Source organism: Cydia strobilella, chromosome 6, assembly GCF_947568885.1.
Source record: "Cydia strobilella chromosome 6, ilCydStro3.1, whole genome shotgun sequence".
Lineage (NCBI taxonomy): Eukaryota > Metazoa > Arthropoda > Insecta > Lepidoptera > Tortricidae > Cydia > Cydia strobilella.
In genome coordinates, this window is record NC_086046.1 from 13,134,867 (window position 1) to 13,160,612 (window position 25,746).

At 37.4% G+C, this 25,746-nt stretch overlaps 1 protein-coding gene across 2 annotated transcripts in view; it reads right to left on the bottom strand.

Moving 5' to 3' along the window:
* LOC134742447 (potassium voltage-gated channel subfamily H member 8) overlaps positions 1–25,746 on the bottom strand; it is a 150,618-nt gene that overhangs the window by 3,489 nt on the left and 121,383 nt on the right. The window contains exons 3-14 of one of the 2 annotated variants that reach the window (XM_063675609.1): positions 14,904–15,013; positions 13,302–13,422; positions 11,628–11,765; positions 8,799–8,983; positions 8,462–8,696; positions 8,223–8,386; positions 7,817–8,033; positions 6,120–6,299; positions 5,665–5,864; positions 5,147–5,396; positions 4,954–5,069; positions 4,586–4,875 (exon numbers count right to left, since the gene is read on the bottom strand). In XM_063675609.1, the coding sequence (XP_063531679.1) occupies positions 4,586–4,875; positions 4,954–5,069; positions 5,147–5,396; positions 5,665–5,864; positions 6,120–6,299; positions 7,817–8,033; positions 8,223–8,386; positions 8,462–8,696; positions 8,799–8,983; positions 11,628–11,765; positions 13,302–13,422; positions 14,904–15,013 (2,206 nt within the window). Of the gene's footprint in view, positions 1–4,585; positions 4,876–4,953; positions 5,070–5,146; positions 5,397–5,664; positions 5,865–6,119; positions 6,300–7,816; positions 8,034–8,222; positions 8,387–8,461; positions 8,697–8,798; positions 9,047–11,627; positions 11,766–13,301; positions 13,423–14,903; positions 15,014–25,746 lie in introns of both variants that reach the window. The other variant, XM_063675607.1, reaches the window with a different exon arrangement.

Below are 25,746 nucleotides of genomic sequence, written 5' to 3' on the forward strand. Positions count from 1 at the left end.
GTCTGTCTGTTCGTCTGTCCGTCGGCGACTTTGCTGATCGTTAGTGGTAGAGAGCTGAAATTTGGCACGAATACATAAATTTAATCAGTTACGCTGTTGAACCATGGGTCCAAAAATATGAAAAAAATCGTTGAAGTATAGCTTAGTAAAGGCTTTTTAATAAGCGAACCTGATCGGTGCGGTGTAGCCGTTTTTGAGTTTTTGCAAATAGTCTATATTGATTTTGACGGACGGGTAACTACGGAACCCTACACTGATCATGGCCCGACATGCTTTTGGCCGGTTTTTTATGTTTTATCAGAAGGTCGCTAAGCTTGCTTATTCGAAACTAAAAAGTTGATGTATGATGAACAATTACGAAAAAACGACGTTCTCTGAAATCGTCTATTTTTTTCTCTTGTTAACTTTAACTCGCTGTGATATTTAATACACTTCTTCATTCGGTCGATCCAATTTTGAAACCACTTATTCTACTCCGAAGTTGGGGCTCCAAATGGCCGTCTACCGCCTCTTCTTAGGTTCGGTACCGTTAACCACGAAGACATTGCTTGTTTTAGGGAAAACAAAGAAACCATTAGGGCTCAAGTCAGGGCTGAATTCGAGAATTTCGACGTTTTGCTCTTGTAAAAAACTAAAAACGCAATTGTTTGCCGGGAGGTGTGTGAGCTTACATTGACATGGCATGGCGCAGTACCAATAGTACGGAATTAGTACCATACGATGTGTTCGGTTGAAATTTCGGAATTCACATTAGCTTCTAGTAAGCAAAGTGTATATTAGTCAGGGTCAACTGTTTTGTGATATTATAACCCGATAGTGGCAACGTGTCCACTTTTGGCAACAAACGAGGTGACCATTTTTTTATGTACTTCTGGAGCGTATGACTAAAGTATTTGGTTGGATTGCTGTTTGGATTCTGGATCTTAAGCATGAATCCAAGATTCACCACTGACTGACAATGTCACAAACGGCCATCTAATGCAAGCCATTTTTTGGTCGTCAATAAGCAAATGTGGTATCCGGCGAGTTTTTTTACACCTAGCTCTTCATGTAAGATTTATTAAATGGTTGTTCCTGAAATGCCTATAGAATCTTCTATCTCACGGTATATCACATGGCGATCTTCGACAATCAGCTGCCGTACAGCCTCAATGTTTTCCTGGTTTTTCGCAGTTTTCGGACGGCCTTCACCCAGTCTATCACTGAGAGTAGAGTAAAATTCCAAATTAGTATTTTACACTATCAGAAGGCATAATGCTTTGTCAATGAATACAGGGGCCCTATTCGAGATGCACAACTGTCAGTTTCGGCTTCAACATCAGTTCAACAGTGGAATGAATCATTTGTTCATCAACTGTGGAAAGTATCATTTGGTTGTACACCAAAACTCATTCATTGAAAAAATTATGCAACAAAAATCAACTTTGTTTTCTTACTACTATACGGTTTAAAATGGCTCTGAACTCTGCGTGGTTCGGTTTGGTTTCGTTGTCACCTAACTGTGGATTGCTAATGTCAAATTTACCTATTTGACAACACACGATTTCTTCCATTCAACTGAAGTTCAACACGAAACGTCACTTAACGCATGTCGAATACCGCTCCAGTAGTCAGCTCTTCAAAGCACTGAAGTCGCGTTAACCCTCATTTAAAATTATAGAACACTAGCTGTTGCCTGCGACTTCGTACGCGTGGATTTGTATGTTGGTGGTTATATATTTTACATGAGCATAGAACATTATGCAGCAAAAGATATCAGTAGGGATGGTTAATCATTTGTTAATAATTATACAACGCATGAAATTTGTCTTTCACAAACTACGAAGTTTCAAGCCCCTAACTGAAAATAATTGTTCTCGATATAATCCCTATAAAACTCCCGTGAGACTCAAACATATTAGATTATTTTAAACCGGGTCACTCACGTATTATTAAGTCGAATAGCTCGACATGTTTCGGTCCAATTTACGAGGACCGTCTTCACGGACGTGTCGTGTCTCCGTGAAGACGGTCCTCGTAAATTGGACCGAAACATGTCGAGCTATTCGACTTAATAATACGTGAGTGACCCGGTTTAAAATAATCTGATATAATCCCTCTCAACACTTAGATTTTCAAGTCCACTATTTAAAAAAAATGTTCGCTCCCGATGCAAACTTTATCAATCAGTTTTCGTCTATTTTAATATAATGCCCTTTTACCAAGTTTTATGTTCCTAGCTTAAGGGGCTACCTGAGGTTTTCATCGATTTTTGACAAGTTTTGAATCGTATCTCTTACTTTTGCACTACATATAGAATTATAAGACAAGCGGCTTCAATCTTTTATCTCCATTTTTGTCTACTGGATTGTGAAAAAAATGAATATTTATTTATTTATGATTGTTTTAAACATTGTCTAAAAAAACACTTTTTTCGTATCTCGATTGCTGTGAAAGATCTTACTTATACGAAATCTACATATTTGGGTTCGTCTTAGACGTCTCTAAAAATTTGTCTAATGTTTTAATTTTAAACTAATTAACACAAAAGTTATGGCCAGAAAACCAGTTTTTTGGCCTAAAATTGTTCAATTTTGATGCCAAATATTTCGAAAACAATGAACTTTGAAGTAAATATGGGATACTATATTGCTAAAATCCGTTGCTGTTAATATGATAAGTTACAAAAAACATTAGAAAACTAAGGGATTCAAATCGAAGGTCATTGGGGCATGGGATCCCCTTAAACGAAAACTTGAATCACATATAAACTTACATCCCCTTCTTAAACCTCTTTGAATTTGGGTTGAATTATTAAGAGCGTTGAAATAACTTTTTTACAATGCCTTTCTAAGAAGTTTCAAAGCATTTGTAATGGATTCAAACTTTCAACCCCTTTTTAACCCTTTTAGGGGATGAATTTTGAAAAACGCTGAAATTACTTTTCTTGCATTCTAATAATATGCCCATGTACAAAGTTTCAAGTCCCGCACTTGATAAAATTTTTGATCTCCATACAAACTTTCAACCCCATTTTTCACCACCTTAGGGGATGAATTTTCAAAAACGCTGAAATTAGTTTTCTTGTTTTTTAATAATATATCTTGTACCCAAGGTTAGAATTCATAGCTTAAAATAACTTTCATCCCCTTTTTAACACCCATTAAATTTCTCAAAATCACTTCTTATCTCTTGTACACATTATAAATGTAACCTGGTGTGCAAATTTCAACTTTCTAGCTTTTGTAGTTTCGCCTCTGCGTTGATGAGTCAGTCAGGACACGTGCATTTATATATATCTATATATAGATTATTATCGCACGAAAATTTTCCTATGAAATTTCCATTTTCACAACTGATTCGACGTTGTACTAAAACAGTTCGGTCAATCATAATTCGTTTATTTGTTTTTGAATTCTTAATTAAAATAATTTGATACGATGATAGTTTTTAGGGTTCCGTACCCAAAGGGTAAAAACGGGACCCTATTACTAAGACTCCGCTGTCCGTCTGTCTGTCTGTCTGTCTGTCACCAGGCTGTATCTTATGAACCGTGATAGCTAGACAGTTGAAATTTTCACAGATGATGTATTTCTGTTGCCGCTATAACAACAAATACTAAAAACAGAATAATATAAATATTTAAATTGGGCTCCCATACAACAAACGTGATTTTTTTGCTGTTTTTTCCATAATGGTACGGAACCCGAGTGCGAGTCCGACTCGCACTTGGCCGGATTTTTTTAATTGTGAGAGATTTGCAAACGACAAGACTTACAAGGCGGCCCTCGTTATCGTTGTTATTTAAGAAGTTAGGGTAGATCTCCTAAGATAGCTGACCTCACTGACTCATTTAAAATTACTGAGGAAATCATGTTCTAATACAATGTACGATAATCGGATATAATGTTTGACATGTATCTATCTACCTTTGTCTGGATTAAGTAAACCAGGAGCACATTAATTAGAAAATAATAATCATAATATTTCAGCCCATATACGTCCCACTGCTGGGCATAGGCCTCGGTCTGGGCACGAGAGGGATTGGGCTATAGTCCCTACGCTAGCTCGGTGCGGGTTGGGGACTTCACGTACACCTTTGAATTTCTTCGCGGATGTATGCAGGTTTCCTCGCGATGTTTTCCTTCACCGAAAAGCTAGTGGTAAATATCAAATGATATTCCGTACATAAATTCCGAAAAACTCATTGGTACGAGACAGGATTAAACCCGCGACCTCCGGATTGAAAGTCGGCCGTCAGATCCACTCGGCCACCACCGCTTATAATTTACACACACATCACACAGAGGCACATTAATTAACTAGATTTAACGGTTTGTACAGCTTTGATCATTCTAGATAACGGTTACATTTCGATATCATGCAGAGCTTGTTAGTTGCCTGTCGAGAACAAATAATGGAATCGTGAATTTAATAGAACTTGCATGTACAAAATTACTTCGTGTTAGTGTTTACAACTATTTCATTGGGAGTCGCTGAAGCAACACAGCGAATTTCTCCGGAGTTACTAGTTTAATGAAATTAACATCTGAACGTGTTGATGTTCTTAGAGTTTTTAGATGATTTATTTACTTTCAATGATTACCTGAATTTAAGATGGCGAGGACTATTAGTGATGCTAGAAGCCGGTGGTTTAATTTTAGGGGAAAGACCTTCCTCTGTTATATTTTCATCATCTTCTGATATGGAAGGCAGCGTAAGGGAGGGGTGGCCATTGCCGTCTGACTCTTGCTCTGCTTCGTAGCCTTCTCGAAGGTTATAAGTGAGATCGTGCTGGATATCTTGAATAAACTCTTGCTGATATTCTGGATAGAGTCGAAGGACTTCTGTTAAACCATTCATAGCTATACACTTTAAATCACAATATGTGAGAGCCTGAAATAAGACATAGTCCAAGTAAGATAATCCTAGAATCCTACATCTAAGACCATCATTTTGAATAGTTATTCATACCTTAACGTCGCTACTAGATTTCACGATGACCGAGTCTTGGTTGTTATTTTGTGACTGTCCCATATTGTATGCATGTAAATGAGCATTCATATCACAGCCCACCAAATCTCCTTTGCCTGTTTACCGAATAAACAAACGCTTGAAAATTCGTACACAAAAAACTAGCAGAGCTATTCAATTCATTGATATTTACCTAGAATAGCGACAACCATATCGTTTTGCATAACTTCCATTGAACCGTTGCAAATGTAATAAATGTATGCAAGCGCATCGCCTTTATGGACGAGGTACTCGCCAGGAGCGCAAAAGTTGTTACGAATGTGCAACGATAGTAGCTTTAAGCATCCTTGGGACGCCGACTCGAAAATTGGAAGCGATAGGATTTCTCGGTGCAAATGTAATGAAACATCGCCTCTCAGCTCCTCGGGGAATTCCTTTAGAGTCTGAAAAATTAAATAAATACTATAACGAGCTTTATGCGAATTTTATTCGCTTCGTTTACGACTCGACTTAAAAGCGACGAAGCGGCATTTACATACATCTCTCAAACATGCTTAAGATTTACCGAGGAAAAAAGAAAATTCTCGCGTAAAGACAAATCATGTACCTAATCCTTTTAGAAAACGCCAGAGATCCATTTAAAAACATTAAAGTTCGTCCTTTGAGAGAATTACGGTAGATTAAACTGGTTGCTGTGTTGCGGTGACTTACCTCGTGAATATCAATCCCGTGGTTGAGCGACCACATGGTTTGGAAGTAGTCTTGCATGCGTTGCTTGAGTTCCTTGGGGACTTGATTGATGGTGAGGAAATCCTTCAAGTCGCGCCACTTGGTCTGATACATGGACCGGCGCGAGTACATTCTTTGAATAATGGCGGTTACGTTACCGAACACAACGGCGTGCATGAGTGCTATAAGGTGGAAAAATATAAAGAGAGCATAAAATTATCCATGATTTTCGGATAATTTTATGCTCTCTTTATGTTCGTATATCGGTTCGCTAACGGATTCATATTTTCAGTCTATATCAATTAATTATATTGTGTTTAGTCTGTATAATCAATAATATGTTATAAGTCAATCCATATTACATACTAATATGGATTGACTTATAAGTTATATTTAACTTATTATAGTATTCATATGGTGCAATAGTAAAAGCTTACCTCCTATGAGCATAGTAAGTATGCTAAATACTTTCTCAGGTAAAGTGTTAGCGGAGACATTTCCAAAGCCAACGCTGGTGAGAGAAGAGCAAGTGAAGTACAGCGCGGTGACATAGCTCTCACTGTGTGATATCTCAGGCACCGGCACTTTCAGCCGCTCCGCCAAATTGTTTATCCACCCTGTATACGTACCGACAAAACGATTACACGCCTTAAAAATAACCTCAACGTAATTCGCGCTTTAGGTTAATCGAAAATTAACCTGTTTAAAATCAACTTGAGTATTTATAGGATTCGTATTATACTGTTTGGGAAGGAAGGTGGAATAACATGCACTTAAATAATGTGATGTCTGAGTATCTTTATAATGAGCTGTTTGTTCCATTACACTTGGAAAAAAGTGCAATACCTGATGTACGGAGCATTTCATATTAGAGTTTAGTAAAGTGCTAATTATCGTACTAGTGCGGTAAAGTAGCACCATATGTAGGTACTGTAAAATAACCTGCCTAAAGGTTTATTTCTGTGCCTATCTACTTAATTTTCAGTTTTTTTTCCCTCAGCAGGTCAAGCACATTGTATATTAAGGGCGGTAAACAAGAATTTGCGAACGATTGAGAATTGAAGCCCGAAGCGGAAGGCGAGGGTGAGAGAGGAAGTGTGATGAAAAAATACATTAAAGTCCTAGGTCGAAATTTAGGATTTACGGACCGCATGCCTACGTGTGACACCTTATACGAGCAAGTGTAATGAAAAATTATTTACATTTGCTGGGCATAGTGACGCCCAGTAAGGAAAAGTTTTTTTATGCTATACCTCTATAATATAAGTATACTCGAGGCAAACGAGCAGACGGATCACCAGATGATAGGCGAGTACCGTCGGCCATGGGCACCATGGGTTGTAAGTTCGCTGCTGGCCTTTAAGATGGGAGTACGCTCTTTAAGTAAGTTACTTGTCATAGTGCTAATGGACCATTAAAGCGGAGAAGATGTCGGCTATGCAAAAACCATAATGAATCACTTCGATATTCACTATTTCTTTTACTATACTATTTCTAATTCAAATTTATTATTTAATTATGTTTTAAGGCAAGGCTAACTTTTACAATTTACCGTTTAATAAACCCACATAAGAAATAAAATCTAATCAAAGTCAAAAGTGAAGGGAAAGTAAGTAAATTGATTTACGTGGGTATTGCTAAGGCGTAATTAAACGATATTTTGTTACTAAAAACCGAGGTAATGATGGCGGAATCGCGCAAGTTCACGCTACATTACACGAAGTTAATTAAGAGTTATGATATTAGCATTTAGCGCAAATTTCAGAGTTTAATTATTGTATATAACACTTGTCCCCTATTCACTGGGAAGCCAACATATTTTGTGTATAATGTATGGCATGACAACAACTTTACTTTATATTTCATTTAATTTATATACGCTCGTTTTGCTTAAGTTATGTGATATACTGTTTTGACTGAACATCGACCAAACATCGTTATATTTATTTACAGTACCTAGGTTTCAAATGTTTAACAAGCGATATGTTCTCATGATTACAAACATTCCATTCCCTTTTAAAATGATTAAACAGTCCCGTCCCTGGCGCTACAGACCCAATCACAAATATTTCTATTTACTTAGTTTCGCATGTGCCAAGCGCGAACGTACCCACTGGGGCACGTATTTACATACCTAGATCCCAGCTCTCGTTTCTGTGATTTTCAATTTCCTTTTCGGCGATAATGAACCAGATACAAGCGAGCCAGTGTGCGACGAGCGAGAACGACAACATCAAAAGCGTTAAAATGAGGGCCGAGTACTGCGAGTATCGGTCCATCTTCTGTAGCAGCCTCGCCAAGCGTAACAACCTCGTGAGCTTCACTAAATGCACATTCCCGTGAGTAGATTCCTGCAACATAGGTAACTGCAGTGTTTGTCCTACTTACGCTTACAAACGTTTAAAATCAAGTTACATTCGCAAACGTGACCGACTCGACAAGGCGAGAAATGACCCGGTGGAGTTCTTAGCTAAGGCGATAATTCATTTAAATAACTAACAACGCTTAAATTAATTAGTCGGCTGGGCGACTCAGCTTACCGCGCCGCTGTACACGTCGGAAGCGTAAAGTAGGTCAAAGGGAAGCGCGGCCAGCAGATCCACCACGAACCACGACCTTAAATAATTAAAAGCTATTGCCTTAGAATCCGACACCACCTCTCCTTTTTTGCTTACAAAAGTTGTTCGGAAGTTAAGTAGTATATCTGAAACGTGAACAAAACATTTTAAAGGGCTTGTAAAAGTTTTAAGGAAGATTAGGTTGTAAAAAATTCTCATACCGACAATAAATAAAGCTTCGACCACCACGTCAGATGTGACGCTGATCCTGGGATGACCTTCGTCAACGAAGCTGGCGTTGTACGGTACCACGACCGCAACGTAGAACGTGGCTATAAGTATCAGCCAGTCCCAAAATGTTTTGAATACGCCGTAATGTGATATTATAAATTTAGATTTTTTGATAGCGGACGTTTTGTATTCAGGCAGCGGCGGGTCGGATGAGTGAAGCAGGTTCTGAAAGGATAAGTAGAGTTCCATTGTGTGCTCATGATACAAACCGGAGTACGGCGGTGGAATGTAACACATATATAGGTACTTCAAAGTTACCTTACTAACATTGTTAAGTTTAATTTTGCTCTTCGTTTTTTCCGGTTTATAATGTCCTGAAAGCTGATAAAGTACCGCTCTAGATCGCCGCCTACCCATGTTGGCGGGCGACGGCGCTTCTGGGTCCAAATTGCCATTCGGGTCTGGAAGTAGGCAACTAGATTCAGCGCGGAACCGGGCGCCCAAGAGTGCCGCTGCGGGTACAAATGGGGATAACGCTAGAGTGACCACGCCAGCCGAAGGCCGCACCGCGGCTCCTGTACGCATAAACCACCCTGTTACCATCTTGATATCACTCGAGCATCACAAACGAAATCTTTTGACTATATGACCATTTCTCATTTTACATTTTACGCCATCCAGGGTTTTCTTCAAATCTACTTTAGTTTGATTCTAGAAAGAGAATTCGCCAAGACTCACTCGCTTCTCGCTTACAAGATAACTATATTTTTTTTATGTTGATACCAGGGTAGTTCCCTGAATATAAATCAAATGTTTAGCTCTGGCAATAAATAATATATTGTATTAGATGTAATAGATATTGTATTGTACTATTGAGTGGAATTTTCTTTCTAGATATTTATTGCGAAAACCCTGCAATGCGAAATGTCGCCAGCGAAGCTGATGAAGGCAATAATTAGAACAAACAATATGATTAACGCATATGAAACTGACTTTGTGAATAACTACTTGCTACAAATATTAAATGATTTGTGTCATAAAATTAGCTCATAAATGTGTATGTAAATGTGCGAAAATAACTTACATGCCGAAAGATAAGATAATGCACACGAGTTTTCATGCGAAGTTACAGCTTATTATAACCACAAGTATAGGTAGGTACATTTTTGTAATTTGCAGAAAACATACTTAGATGTGTCACATGCACTAGGATTATAAATGATATAATTATTATTAAGTTACAAGTGTGCGATTAACTAAGTATATAAAAACGATCATCAATTGAGTTATATTTACAGAAAAAAATACTTGGTATAATGGTTATTTAGGAAAATGAATTTATTTGAAAACAATTAACAAAAACAAACATAATAAAACTTAACCTATAGGTAAAAAATTTGGCCTAAATCGCCGTCAATGGGTAAGGTGCCCAGAAGGCTGGCCGTATTTCCACGCTGTATAGCAATACTAACACGCTGTGTGAAATAATGGCTAGCCCTCTGGTCGCCCGAGGCCTCTATTAGGCGCGTCGCCAAATCTTTATACAGCCGACGCGCACTTGGCCCCCATGGCCGCAAGGTTTCAACGCCAAACGCCGCAAATATGTAGCTACTTCCTAGGACGGCATATTTGCGGCGCTTGAGGCTTTCGGCCGAGGATGCCGCAACGCCAGCGGTGGCGCTGGTGCTTAGAACATGGGACGGTGCCAGGGTATCAACCCAAAGTAGCATCCCAAACTAGCGGCCGACCCATGCTCCAAGGCACCAGCGTCATTCCGTCAGGCCTCTTGCCGTCGTTCCTGGTTATATAGGTACAATCGGCTACAACATTTGAGTTTTCCAATGTTAAAAATAATGTCAGAAATGTTAAATAGGTCGCGACTGTAAATACAAATGGGCCGACATTATACTTTAACATAGGTAGTAGATGTTAATAAACGACAAAATTAATAGGTATAGAGAATACTTATACGCTGAACAAAAAGTTAATAAAGCTAATAAAGCTATTAAAGTGCGATTAAAACTGCAAAACAATGAACGCTCTTTTTGCATATACTGGCGACATACATAACTTAGATATTTAAAGTGAAAAATATTATAAAATAGGTACGTCATAAAATAGAAAGACAGGGTGGTTTTAAACAAAGCACGAACCAACTTACATATACAATATTTATGTGTAAAAGTGTGTCTATACAATCAAAAATTCACTGAGCCAGACCTACTTTAAAGTTGCCAGAAAAAGATTTTAAAGTGGACATTATTGGGGCGTTGTGGGCCTTTGAGTGTCACGTCGACCAAACAGTGATCTATTGTGACGGCCCTTTAAAGCTCATTACTAATGCCCGTTGAATCCAGAAAATTCCAGATTCTTTGGGCCGCAATGTTCTGTACCTCATAGGGTTGCAGTACGTGCCGCCCTAAGTAGGTACTTCTTTTTGACATTAGTGATCCACAGGAACAGAAAATGTGCATTGCAGTCTCCTCTGACTCCTGGCAGAACCTGCATGTCGGATCTTGTATCTTTCCTATTTGAAACATGTGTTTGTTCAACTTGCAGTGTCCAGTCAGTATTCTAGTTACCGCGCAGGTTTTGTGTCTTTTGAGCCCTAGAAGCCCTAGAAGTGGACATTAACTTAAATAACGTACGTGGACACTATTACATTTACATAGGTACGACTCGATAAACATGCAGGACGTTTATTTCAACTTCAGATTGAATTAGTATACTATTGTAATTTTTTTTTCGTATTAGTAGGTACAAACTTTAAGATATAAGTAATCAGAAGTGAGTTTTATTAGTGTTGTGTCGACGTGTGCTGCACTACCTACTCTAACTACAAACTAGATCTATGACTACCAATAACACTCCAAAAAGAACTTTACCGTGCGGTGATGCTCAACTCGCTACGGCCAACGGGACTCTATGAGGGACCTCAAGCTAACGCTTTAACCGCACTAGAACACGTGCCCAGCAAAAGTTATCTTCGTTAATGCACAAACGTCATCGTCAACCATTATACTCAGAAATATTTATTGTATTCACAAAAACGCCTTACAACAAGGCGACGAGAACAAATAAATGGTTTCAAGCGTAAACCTTTGTAGCTTGCAGTTTCTTTAGAATGATCTCAAGTAAAATGTCGAGGGTACTCACCGCTGTCGAACTCCTCATTAGTGGTCATAGCGGCCATCTTGGTGTTAGTGATGTCCTTGAACGAGGCGAGGAATAATACCACTTCTCGTTTTTCATTCTTAATTGGAACAATGTCCAGTAAACACCAAAAGGGAGAACCTGTAAATATAAATAAATGTTAATTTCGGTACGACTTAATTGAAATTCAAAAGCTAAAAGGCGTGCCTTTGCATTAACTATGCATATGCATGCGAGTATCTGACGTAGGTCACAGTCACGGTAAACAACCGTATTGAGCTAGATATAGATTTGTATATTACTTATAGTTAGATACCTACGTAATAACTATGCAAGCTTTCTTACAGTCATTAAAAGTGGCGATGGCAAACAGTTTCCCAGTTGTATCGAAGCACCAGCTTGTAAAATTTAATTTTGTCGAATGGAATCGTAAACCCCTTATTGGCTTTTGTTTACGATTGCGGCGTGGACGAAGCTTTGCATAGCTATTACTGCAAGAATCCAGTCTGGTTTAGTTTTTCACAAGCCTTAATTTATTTCTGACACTCATTAAGATATTTTTTTATTGCCCTCGTTAAAAACGTAATAAAACTGACGACGTTAAAGAGAAAAGTTCATAATTTTATAAATTGCTTTACCCATTCGACCCCCAATAAAACACCCAGTGTCTTTTGAAGTGAAAATCAAAAGTAGCCCTGAATCGTGATACGTGCGTTTTTAATTGATATGAATCAGTATACATATTACGGGGTTCGCAATGGGTTTATGAGGAATTTTATATCTAAAATGTAAACAAGCAACGGCGAAAGCCGAGATTGAGTGAGCAACGCGAACATGGCAATAAGTAAAGGAGTGTTGAATGAATTCGTGAATATGGAAATTCCTGAAACACGGGCGCTCGAAACGCTCTTTCATAGCGACACGGAGCACATTTTCCACGGAGCGAATAAAACTGTAGAACCAAATTAGTTTTTACTTTTTCATAAAGCTAAAGTATTACTCGACTGTTGAAATGGCTGGCAAATCGAAGTCTATCGGATAGTGATCCAGTTTTACTTTGGCATTGGTATACTGTGTACCGTGTTTTTTAAAATGAACATGCATTTTACTTTCTTCGTATTCGAAATGAGTATATATTATGAGTAGTGTTTAACTCTGGTGAAAGGCACCATTTCATCCCTTGGTTAACAATCAAATTATAAAAACTGTATTCTTAAGAGTCCCCGGCAAGCTCGGTTCTCCATATAAACGTAGTTACGCTCTCATTTTAAAACGACTAGCTAGATTGCTCTGAAACTTTGTATTAAGAATGGGATAAGGTATATCTAGGTCTGTAATTAGTTTATGTAGCTTCAGATACAATAATAAAGAAAATACAGCGAATTTAAGTACGTCATTCAAAACTTGTTTTTGCTCTATTTCGTTTGTTTTATATACTAGAGCTATTATATAGGGTGGGCCAATGATAAATGCATTTTAACGAAAGACGTCAATACGAAAAGATAATTTATCATTGGCCCACCCTATAGTACCTTTGTCATACTTTCCCCGAAATTACTATTTGGAATTAAATCATCATGCATGTTAGAATAAATCTGTGCACTGATTCAAATGTATAATCACCAATGTTGGGTTTATTGTTTTCGAATAACATGGGATTACAACTGAACACTTTACCATTTTTTTTATAAAAAATTAGTTCGAGTTTGAGTTCATGTTTGGAGTCCAGCGCCGCGTCGATTTCCTGCCGATGTTCGTCCCGGGTGTCCGCGCCGTGGAGAAACTTGCAGGCGCAGCCCTTAAAATGCAAATAACATTATCATACAAACCATATCAGATATTTTACTTTATGGAAATTAGTTGCACGACAATAATAAGCTTAATCGTCCATTGAGATATGAAAACGACGTAGACTTAATCCGCGCGGAATCTGTAAAACATGTCTGTAGGTGACTTTATCCGCGCGGAATCGGTAAAACATGTATAAAGATGTACAAATGTGTTTTTTTTGGTTAAATATGAGTGTTTAAAATCGTCAAGGCGTTTGGGCTGTAGGACGTGTCAAAGAAACGAAAATGGCCTGAATGGCTTCAAGAAAAGGATAGTACGGCCGTGCCTCTTTGTTTTGCTCAACTAGGCGGAGGATTGGAGCATATAGGTAGTATGCTACGAGAAAACGCGTTTTCCCTAGTTGGTTTTTACAGAAACGGAAGTGGTTTGTTTAGATTTCGCAATTGATACGGTATTATTTACATACGATACTTCTGCTTATCCAAAGTAATATATTATATATAGTTTTATATGTTGTGTCTAAACAATTTTTAGTAAACAAAGCAGTACAGTTTCATCTAAAACTTGTGGCTGATTTCGGCTACATACTATATGGCCAGTTTCTTTAAGTTATAGCATCATCGCCTTTAATTTGATTATCACTACACCTTGTATAGAACAAAGTCCTCCGCCGCGTCTGTATGTATGTATGTTTGCAATAAACTCAAAAACTACTGAACGGACTTTCATGCGGTTTTCACCTATCAATAGAGTGATCCTTGAGGAAGGTTTTCGTCCCGTACGAACCCGGGGTGGGTCGCTAGTGTCTATAAGTTCGCTGTGATGACTTTAGGTGCTTTAGTTACTTTAACCAAAATAAAGATTACCTACTTTCATCCGGCTCGAGATAATAATATGATTAAAGGATTATGATTTAAGGTCTAAAACGTTTTTTAATATTAATCTTAACCGGTACGATTAAATTATTTTACGTAAATGACTGTAAAGACCTAAATACTAAGAATTAAGAACATTTCGATGTTTGTGCAAGATAAATAAACAAATTAAATGAAGGTATACATATAAATTGCCTAATCGCCTAAATGTAAGTATTTACATTCAGTTTAAATAGTAATAAAGACCTTCCGGCCTTCACCACTGGAGGGCTTCGTCACTTTTTCTTTAATATATGACATCTATTACAGTTTTTAATTTATATATAGTAGTGTGACTACCTACTTAAAAAACACAAATCAAAATATTTAATAAAATAATTTGATTTGTTCCCAAACTTGTTCATAAAGACTCTTTATTTTGTATGTTTTTTCAGCTACGATATTTAGATTTTAGGTATATTGCATGCTTTACTTGGATTAAATAATTAAAATTGTAGAGTTTGCAGCGATTTTGATAGCCCAGACTGTTTAAGTGTTATGTTAAACGTCAAACTTCTATAAAATTATGACGTTAAACGTCATGTATTCACAAAATTCAAGACGACGAGTCCACCTTCTGCATGATGTGTGCCCGCGCCCACCCCGTCAAGTCGCAGAATCCGTCCGAGCAGTACACGATCGGGTATGACGGCACCTGCGCGTTGCCCAGCACGAAGTTGCTATCTGTCGACAAACGATTACTTTCATTTATTTAATAACCTTTGTCACATAATTTCGGACCTTAACAATAAAGCTAATATACCTACATAAAATATACCTAATACCTATTTTATACTATTATGATAATTTTTAACAGGGTTCAAAAGTGGAAGGAAATACCAAAAATACCGGCCAAGTGCGAGTCGGACTCGCGTTCCAAGGGTTCCGTACATTACACAATTTAAACAATGTATTTTTTATGTGAAATGTCTTTAAAAAACCCGTAGGGGTCGGATCAAAAACCAAGTAATTATGTCCGACTCACGCTTGACTGCACATTTCTAATAGGTTTTCCGGTGATATATTTTGTGTATTTTTTTCAAAATTTTTGACCCAGTAGTTTCGGAGATAAAGAAGGGGGGGGGGGATGGTAATTTTTTGCCTATTTTCTTGAATAACTTCTAAACTGTTTATCTTAAAATTATGAAAAAATATATATTTGAGATTCTCACAATGAGCTCTTTCTATTGATATGTAACATGATATAGATTGACAAATTTTTTAATTTTCTCATTTACCCCCCAAAAGTGGCCCTTGTGTTTAAAATTAATTTGTTTACGTTACATGTCCATCTTTGGGTCACAAACTTACATATGTGTACCAAATTTCAACTTAATTGGTCCAGTAGTTTCGGAGAAAATAGGCTGTGACAGACGGACAGACAGACGCCCAAGTGATCCTATAAGGGTTCCGTTTTTTCCTTTTGAGGTACGGAACCCTAAAAACAGAAAGCTAGCAGTGCTCACTTTATGAAAGACCGGTTCGAGTTTTTTACTTTCCGCCCCCAATCCATTAGGAGTTATGAAAAGTTTAAGTGGCTTCTCTAATTTAGCGTTTGCGGTGTCAATGAAAATTACATTTATCTTGGAACATCCGATTCTGCAACTTTAGACGAAATGGTGTTGTTTTATAAAATACAATAAATTAAAAGGCAGTGAGTACTTGCGAATAAGGAGTTTTGTACAGTTCGCTCCTGAAATGGGCAAAATATTAAGGGAGGGTGTATTTTTATCCATGTGCCAAAGTACTCTTTAAGGCCCCATATTTTTTAATTATTTTGATCAGAGTTACATAGCGATATTTAAGTATGTGAGTGAAGCAAAATAAACATTTTTTTTAATAAACTTTTACACATATGTAAACGGTATTTTGTAGACTGAGATCAGATTAGGTTATCTGCAAAAAACATTTCATTGGATAATTATTCCAAACATATTTCCGCAAAAAGCGTTAACGGTTGTAATCAGAATTACTAAAGAAGACATTACTTAAATTGCGACAAAATCAGGTGCACGAGAATAACTCATTGTTATCGTTTTTTTTTTCCATTTCAATAAGAATTTAATTAATCTTATTCACGGCGGGAGGGGATTTGCGTTCCTAATAATAATCATATAGATGTTTCAATTCAAACGCGAAAATATGCGAAATATTCACGGTAGGGTACGTCTGAAAATGTTTTCAGTAATTTTGCTCAGTGTCGGTTGCACTAAACTGTTTGTGTTTGTTCGTTATTGTAGTATGGAAAATTTCATAGTAAACCGCTGCGGCGCGCCGGGTGACGTTGATCAGTCTGTCAAGTGCGGATGGTGCAACTGGCACTAGTGTCGGATTTGTCCATAATTGACATTTGTTGAAAAGTTTTTAGCTCCTTATATACTGTAACTTTATAATTTTATTTCGATTTCGCTTAAACACATCGTTGCTAAAACAAAATTAGATGAAAGCCTTTGAAGAAAGTACATAAAACGGATTGATTTCGGTCGAGCCTCGGGAAATTGAAGCGCTCTTTTGTTTTAAATTAAATCGTCCTTTTAGTGCTATTATTGACATTAAAATCACTTTGTCGATTGCAATGCCTGTAGCCTACAGATATTTATACAGAATGAACTTTTAAAAGTATTGCAAACTCAGTGTTTTTCCATCACCGGATTACGAATAAAGTCAGCCAGTCGTTTGCGCCGTAGCGAACGAAACGGTAATGTCTCTCAATCATTCTTCCATATAAGTGCGACAGAGAGACATTAGCGTGTCGTTCATTACGGCGCAAACGATTGGCATCTTGGTTAGGCCCCCTCAGCCTCCTGGTAATATTTAGAAATATTTTTTTTCTCGCGAGATGTGATGTCGCGGCGCTCATGTGCAGGAATGTAGATCGGACAGCGGTAAACATACAAATGATACAAAACCATGGCAAACCCACATAATATGTTTTTAAGGCCCCATTTAGACGGTCCTGAACTTGCATGCGATTTTCGTTACATTGCGGTATTTGGTCGATCGACTGATTCATTGTACCTACTCTGTAGTTAATCCGTGTATCGAATATTGCATGCAAGTTCTTGAACTACATTTTGGCCTACGTCTTTGTTATCTATTTGAGCAGTTTGAGCGCGCCGCCACAAACGCAAACATACCTATCTCCCGAATAAAGTGAGGGATACAAGTATTAAAAGTGGTAGCCGAAGTTTTGATTGCCCACGCCACGGTTGGCTCAGACGCACCACCAAAAACCATCGGCGCTTACAGTGTGGGTTGCTGTTTTAGCATGGAAGCGTCGTTTATAATGGTATAAGCGCCAACTACGCTAAAGTCCTTTTAACACGGTACGACACAATGTATACCCACATGTACACGAATACTTATTCTACTAAAGCTCGTATGATGTCGAAAGTTGAAGCAACTTTCCCATCCCAACTGATGTTTAATATGATGATAAAATTAAGATTATTTATGTTACAAACTAATAATTTATCAAGGTTTATACAATCACGAGAAGAGATGTTTGAAATGTTAAATAATCACTGACTGCGAAAATGTGATAAATTAGGCATTCAGCTCTCGAAAAATCCTTGAGGTGAAAGATAATGAGCCCCCTCCAGACGTGCGCGCGAATCGCGGCGCGACTTCGCGGAGCGAACATAACTATAGGCATACAACTTTATGATATTTTTAAATGTCAACGTGCTTATATTGGTTGCTCAGACCTGAGAATATGACAAACGGATGTTATTTAAATGAAATTCAGGATATGTTTTTAATCTTAAAACATAGCGTTGAGATCAGAGCGTAAGTCCCGTCTAAAAACATATCTACTAAAGGCTCGGTCAAGATATTTACATAAAGTCACCCACAACACAAATCGTCAATTTTTTTTTTCTGGCATTGCAATAGGCAGTAAACGGAATAGACAGAGTATAAATACCTAAACTTGGTAGTACAAAGTCATAAAGTGGAGACTGCCTTGCGATAAAAAAAAATATTAACGTACGTACGAAGTAAATAATTATAAATACGGTAAAAAACAATGCATTCCTCGTTTTTGTCCAATACAATCAATAGGCGTAAAATAAAACAACCATTTTTTTATGGTAAATGAGGCACCAAACACCCTGTTTTCACGTTGTGCTTTTCACGTAACATTCAAAACGCTCAGTGGCCCCTATTTTCTTTTGAGCAGTATATATAGAAAGTTACAAAAAAATTGGTTGTTTTCTTTTACGCCTATGCATCCTATGCATTGGACAAAAACGAGGAATATAATGTTTTTTACCGTATTTATAACAATATCATCTACGGCCCGACGGCATGACTCTTGTCCCCTGGAAGTGGGGCCGGCCCCTAGTATGGGACGCGACATGCGTCGATACTCTTGCACCGTCCCACCTTCCAGGGACGTTGACCAAGGATGGGTCGGCCGCCGCAGCGGCCGAGCACCTCAAACGGCGCAAATATGCTGCCATTGATTCTGGTTGCATTTGGGGTGGAAACGCTCGGGCCTTGGGGACCCGGAGCACACTGTATATTTAGGGAGCTAGCGAAGCGTCTCATTGATGCTACGGGTGACCAGAGGGCTGCTGGTTACTTCCTTGCCCAGCGAATTGGCATCGCAATTCAGCGTGGCAATGCTACCAGCCTTATGAGCACCTTACCATCCGGCGCCGAGCTAGCTTCTATTTTTTACTTGTTAGTTAATTTAATTATTTATGTTTTTATATTTTTATGTTTGTTTGAAAATAAATGTAAATAGCATCTACTAAGTACGTTTCCAGGACTTTAGTCCCGGTTATCTCATACCAGCAATCAAAAACAGCCTTGCGTGCAAAAAGTGTTTATGGCATGGCACCCAAATTAAATAACAAGCTACCCAATTTAATAAGAGAATCCGATATGCCTCTATGTAGGAAATATTTGTTGGACTTTGGTACAAAATGCTTTTTTCTCTGTGAAAGATTTTATAGACTATATAAAATAATAAAATAAAATAAAAAAGCCTTTTATTCAACCATAATTAGTTTTAACAGTATCATTTACATGCATGATCTCTTTACTATAGAATATAATATTATGTATGTACAAAATGTTTCCATGAAGATTATGATTATGAATATTATGATTATTAAAGTTACATTGTATTTTTTTTAATAGCATGTCAGTTCGCTTTAATTATAAAGTTTCGCTTCATTCTCAGTTACATTCATTTATCGTTTCTGTAGCATTACATTTTTATTTGTTTTTTTTCTAGCATTCTATTTTAACACATTTGACATTCCATTGTAATACATAATAATTAACAATTAATACTTTAATGCAATATGATATAACAATTTCAATATTATGAAAAAATATTTAAAAAGTATATAAATCTTATTATTTCTTGGATTAGTTCGTTATGGAAGTCGCCTCTTTGGCGTAGGCCTCCCCCAGTGTTTTCCACTTGCCTCTCTCTGTCTTTTCTTCTGGTTTCACAGCGTCCAAGTATGTCTCATCGCGTAACAGTTTTTATTTAGTGCATGTTGGGGGGTTATGGTCGTACTCCTCCACGGTGACCAGCCGGCTTGGAGAAGGAGGAGGGGTCCAATTTAGTTATTTTAGTCTTCGCTAGTGTTATTACTGGATGACGTCTGAAGGTTCAGTTGTGCCGGGCGCAGGTAGTTAGTTATATTTTGTGATTTGTTTTTCTTTAATTGTTTTTTTGATGCTTTACTTGTCTTTACTGATACCTCGATAGTATCAGGTGATTCGGAGAGCACTCGTTTTTTGGCATTCCTGTCAGCAGGTGTAGTTTTCATAGTAGCGTGCGGTTTAAATGTGACAATTTTGTCGTATCTAAGCATCACTTTATTACCAGCCTCCCACTCTCGTTTAAGTTCGTCCTGGAGCTCTTTTCTTTTCTGTAGGACTGCCAAGGAGTAGTCCTCTTTTATGTAAATCCCCGAGTTTTCTAACTTTTTTTTGCTTCTCAGCAATTCAATTTTCCTGCCGATAGTTGTAAAGGTTGATATTATAGGTCTGATTTTACCACTATTTTTGCCTATACGATTCACATTTTCTATTTCCCATCCTTCGCATTTTATTCTCATTGTATTTTTTATGACGTCTAGTATTAGTTTAACTAATTCATCGTAGTTCCGTTCCGATTCTTGAACCCCAAAAAATACTAAATTCTTCTTCCGTAACTTGTTTTCTAAGTAATCTATGGTTTTTTGCTGTTTATCAACTTTCTCTTCTAGCTGGTTTGTTTTGCTTTCCATGAGTTCAAATTTTTTGTCTATATTTTTATTTATGGTTTCCTTAATTCTTTCCTCCATATTTTTCATGTCTTCCCTTTGTGTTTCTATGTCTTCTTGTATTTTACGTAGCATATTTTTAATTTCCTCCATAATGTTAGACTATATGCCGCATATTTATTAAATTGAGTATAATGTAGTATAAGGTCGGATCTCTATTATTTTTGCATGCTGCATGATAGGTTATAAGAATCTAGTCATAGTTATAGGTACTTGATATTTCTATGCCTATTCAGGCAGGATGTGCTGATCACAAATTGTTTTATTACATCTTTATTGTACCGCATTCAAGAAATAAATGATTATGATTATGATTATGGTTTTTTTTATAGCAAGGAAGTCTCCATTTTATGACTTTGTTATACTAAGTTTAGGTACTTAATTATACTCTGCCTATTCCGATCACTAGAAATAAATAAGCCAGAGTTCCCAGAACTTTAAGCTATCTTAGCTTATCTTATCTACTTAATAATGACAAGTAATCAGGCTCGTACGTATTACGATTACTTACGAGTAAGCATTATTTTTATTTTTATTGTAAAGATAGATATTTTTATTGCCACATACCAAAATCTTTTCCCCGAATGAACACTTACGATACCACTTTATTGTCCGTCCGTCGATTTATTACGTCTATTAACGTACGTAAGTCATCATTCCAAACCAAAATTATCGTATTTCTTGTCTCAACAAAATGAAAAAGATGATAAATTATGGCATCGGACCCCCTTACGAGAAAATATGATGTAACGCAGTTTATCGGAACCGCGTAAAAATAAGTAAGTACCTTAACTTATGAGTCTGAATCAGTTTCAGGCATCCGCAACCTTGATCGCGTTAGCAAAAACCCCGAGATTGATGAAGGAACGGTGCACGGATTGCTCTTTGCAGATGCAGATACGCCACTCTGTCAACTCTCTGGCAAAATGGTTAGCTTTTCCCCCAGAAATACGTACTAACGTTACGTACGTTACACTTGTTACGTGAACGTTTTCGGCTTTAAATAAGATAAAAAGGAACAGTACTGAGAGTTCCGCTACTTGACGCTAGATGTAGACTACGAAAATAATAGTCTTTTTGGTAACATGAAAATGAAATGAAAATGAAAATATTTATTTGGGTAACAAATAAATTACAATTACAATATAATGGCTGGAATTTCCTAGTAGATGAATGTATACATCTGTGCCAGGAAACCCCGCTCTTCCGTTTGAGGTTTACAATAGCTGTTTTCGAAATAAACCACACATTTGCAAATTTTATTGCATAGTATATTATGACTTTTTAGCCACTGCATAAGGTTTTTTCTACAACCAAAAAATGTCATCGGGTATATATTTGTTTTCGTGTTAACTTTATTGTACAGATAAGCGGAATCGTATGAGAACTGTCTTTTCGCAAAAACAGACTTGCAGGCAGGTAAGGCCGCTATGGTAGTGTTTCTTCTACGGTCTTGGGTGACGGGTTTGTAGTTAAGTGTCTTGTGAAGCTTCAGTAGTATATGCAAAATATAAAGTTTTCTTATGATTTATAAGTCGCAGATACCATAGAGTTCCTTTGTAGAGAATCTGTAGTGCTTAAAATATATTACCTTTAACAAACACCTCTGTCCTCTCTCAACTTCTAGAAATTTAATTTTCGTTGCGCTTTTACTCCGCTTCCCCAGACATGATTGATTGAGCCAATGAAATATAAAGTTGATTTAATAATTGTTTTGAGGTAACATATCGTAGCATTTTAAACACCCATATTAGTTTACGTATTCTATTATTTATAAATTAATTTTTACCAAGCAGAAACGTCTGCGATCGATGCTATTAAGCTTAGAATAAATTTAAAAGTGGAAAAATTACTGCCTTGGGTGAGACTTGAACTCACGGCCTCTGGATCGATACTCCAGCGTTCTGCCAACTGAGTCACCAAGACCTCATCCATAGCACAGATTATATAATACTATACTAGTCCATAGTCAGCAAATCTTCCCACTATATGGGTCTAGGCACATCACTCATCAGGCATGGTTGGGTGGGGCACATCGTAACTGGTGAATTTCCAATATGACTTGGAACTCCGGTGGCCGTTTAAGAAGTGTAACGCTCTTACGGTAGATGTAGCTAGGGTCCCCTAGACCCATATAGTGGGAAGATTTGCTGACTATGGATGAGGTCTTGGTGGCTCAGTTGGCAGAGCGCTGGAGTATCGATCCAGAGGCCGTGAGTTCAAGTCTCACCCAAGGCAGTAATTTTTCAACTTTTAAATTTATTCTATTATTTATGTTCTCGATATGACGGTGCCAGGATAATCTCTGGTCTATGTGGATTCCAAGGTATTTGATAGAATTTTGTTTTTCAAGTATAGGGCACTCGCAGTGTTGTGTTGGGATCACAGTGATGTATTTTGAGGTAGATATTATCAGCTGGCTGGTTTCTATCGTATTTAGAGAAGCATATCAAATTAGTTTTAGACGTATTAAGAGTTAGGAGATTTGATGCAAGCCAGTTGGAGACCTTACCTCGTCCTATTTCCGCGTCCCTATATACAGTTTCCCAGCATTTGCCCCTGAACACAACCACGGTATCGTCCCATTTCTTACACTGAGGTTTGTTAAATCGTTGATGTATACAAGAAACAAAGTGGGGCCAAGAACACTGCCCTGCGGGACGCCAACCTGCACCCGCGTATCATCGCTTGATCTCCAATTTTCACCTTTTGCAAGCGATTTTGTAGATAGTCCTCAAGCAATCTAAGAGTATTATCTCTAAAACCTATCCTTTCTAACTTGTTAACAAGAATGTGGTGGGACACCGCGTCGAAAGCCTTTTTGAGGTCCAGTAAAACTGCGAGACATTTTTCCCCTTTATCCACGATGTCCGTAATTAGAGAAGTAAGTGCTATCGCTGTGTCCTCGGTTGATTTGCCTTGTCTGAAGCCGTATTGGCAGTCTGAAAATATGTTAAATTTATTAAGGTAATTTATTATACGTTTGTTAATTAGTTTTTCTAAGATTTTGGACAAAGCAGATAGCACAGAAATTGGTCTGTAGTTATTTGGTTCCTCTCTCTTCCCACTCTTGTGCACAGGGATTACGATAGAGTGTTTGAGCACGTCAGGAAATATACCTTTATGAAAACACAAGTTCACCAGGTGGGAAATTACTGGAACTATTGCCACTTTAGCCAGTTTGAGGAATTACGTAGGAATTTCATCACACCCAGGCGCGCTATTAGATTTAAGTGACATGTGGATATTTGAGGTAACAAAACCGATGTATGGAGTGAGCACTTTATGTCTTCTTAATTCTCTTTGGTATTACGTAATCTGTGGTGAGGGTGGTGCCCCCGATCTTTCCATCTCATCTCGCCGTTTTCCGCGCATACGGCTACCCCGTGCCGCGTGAAAGCAAACAGAAACAGAGGTTGCCATAGTGTTAAGGAAAAAGTAGTTTTTAATAAGCTCTACAGTCTATAAAAGCGTAAGGCGTTAAATATAACTACATACTTCTACTTTCTACTGAATAAATAAAAACGACAAACATTAAAAATATTCTTTTTATTTATTATAATAACTGAGCAGTATTAGAGGTCAAAATTAGCAATAGTGCTCAAAATATTTAAACGTGACTTTATTGTCAATGAACAACTTTGGGAACACCACTGAAGGGCTTCGTCGTTTTTCCTTTAATATATGGCATCTATTACAGTTTATAATTTATATATAGTAGTGTGACTACTTAAAAAACACAAATCAAAATATTTAATAAAATAATTTGAATTTTTCCTAAAGTTGTTCATAGATGGCAGCTCCAGTCTCTCTCGCTATTATCCTGCCTGTCACGTTCTAACAAGTATGTGAGTGCGAAAGTGACGGACTTAGTGGTAGGGGAACCATGCTGCGCGGGCAGATTTTCGTGTGTGTTCGTGTCCATACTTTAGTAAATAGGTATGGGTAGATCTAGTTAGTATCAACTATTTGTAAGTAAATGAATAATATTCGGCATAAGTCGTAAGTACTTTTATATAATCTATGGTATAAGGAAGTAAAGGCAATCTTCTAAGGGATTACGAAGTAATTGCGACCGCTGCAAGCTATCACGGTTCATGAGATACAGCCTGGTGACAGACAGACAGACAGAGGAATCTTAGTAATAGGGCCCTGTTTTTACCCTTTGGGTACGGAACCCTAAAAACGATTTAACTGATCATGTTCGCTGTAGCTTTCATTGAATGTCTTTATTTAGCTTTTGTTTTACGATTTTTTTCATATTTTTGGACCCATAGTTCAAAAGTTAGAGGGTGTGGGCATCACATATTTTTTTTCTTTCGGAGCGATTATCTCCGAAAATATTAACTTAATCAAAAAATGGTTGTTGGAGACCCTTATTCGTTTTGAAAGACCTATCCAACGATACCCCACACTATTGGATTAACGTGAAAAAATAAATTTAAAAAAAACGTACCCTAAAAAAATTATTCGTAGTTTTTATTTTACCATTCTGTCGCCATGCACGACTTATGTATCCATGCCAAAATGCAGCTTTCTAGCACTAACGATCACGGAGCAAAGCCGCGGACGGACGGACAGACATGGCGAAACTATAAAGGGTTCCTATTTGACTACGGAACCTTATAAAAACATAAATTTTATTGGAATCCAAGCACGAAAAATTCCCAACGCTCCAAAGAAATACACATAGAAAAAGAAAAAGAAATACTTTTCTTTCACATTGCACGTAAATTCGTAATAACTCGTAAGTATCCTAATTTGGACCAAAAGTGGCACTCGAAAGTCGGGGTGCGCTGCGGAATATCGGAAAAATCAATTTAACGAGAACTGTTTTAAGAGCTATGAGTATGAGGCTTATAAGGGTCATAGTGGTCATACACACGCAGAAAAAACTCCTGTTTCCGAAAATTAAGGATAATGGAGCCGAACTTCTAAGATTGACTTGTATGGCTTAAACCCGGATTCGTCGTGAATTTCGGTTAAGTGGCAAATGTACAAAAATAATAATTAATTTAGATAAGAGCTTTTATGTTGCAAAAATTCTGACGTCTATTAAGACGACAAGAGCCAATCAAGTCTATCTTATCCATCAATTATAAATACAATAATCAAACCATAGATTGC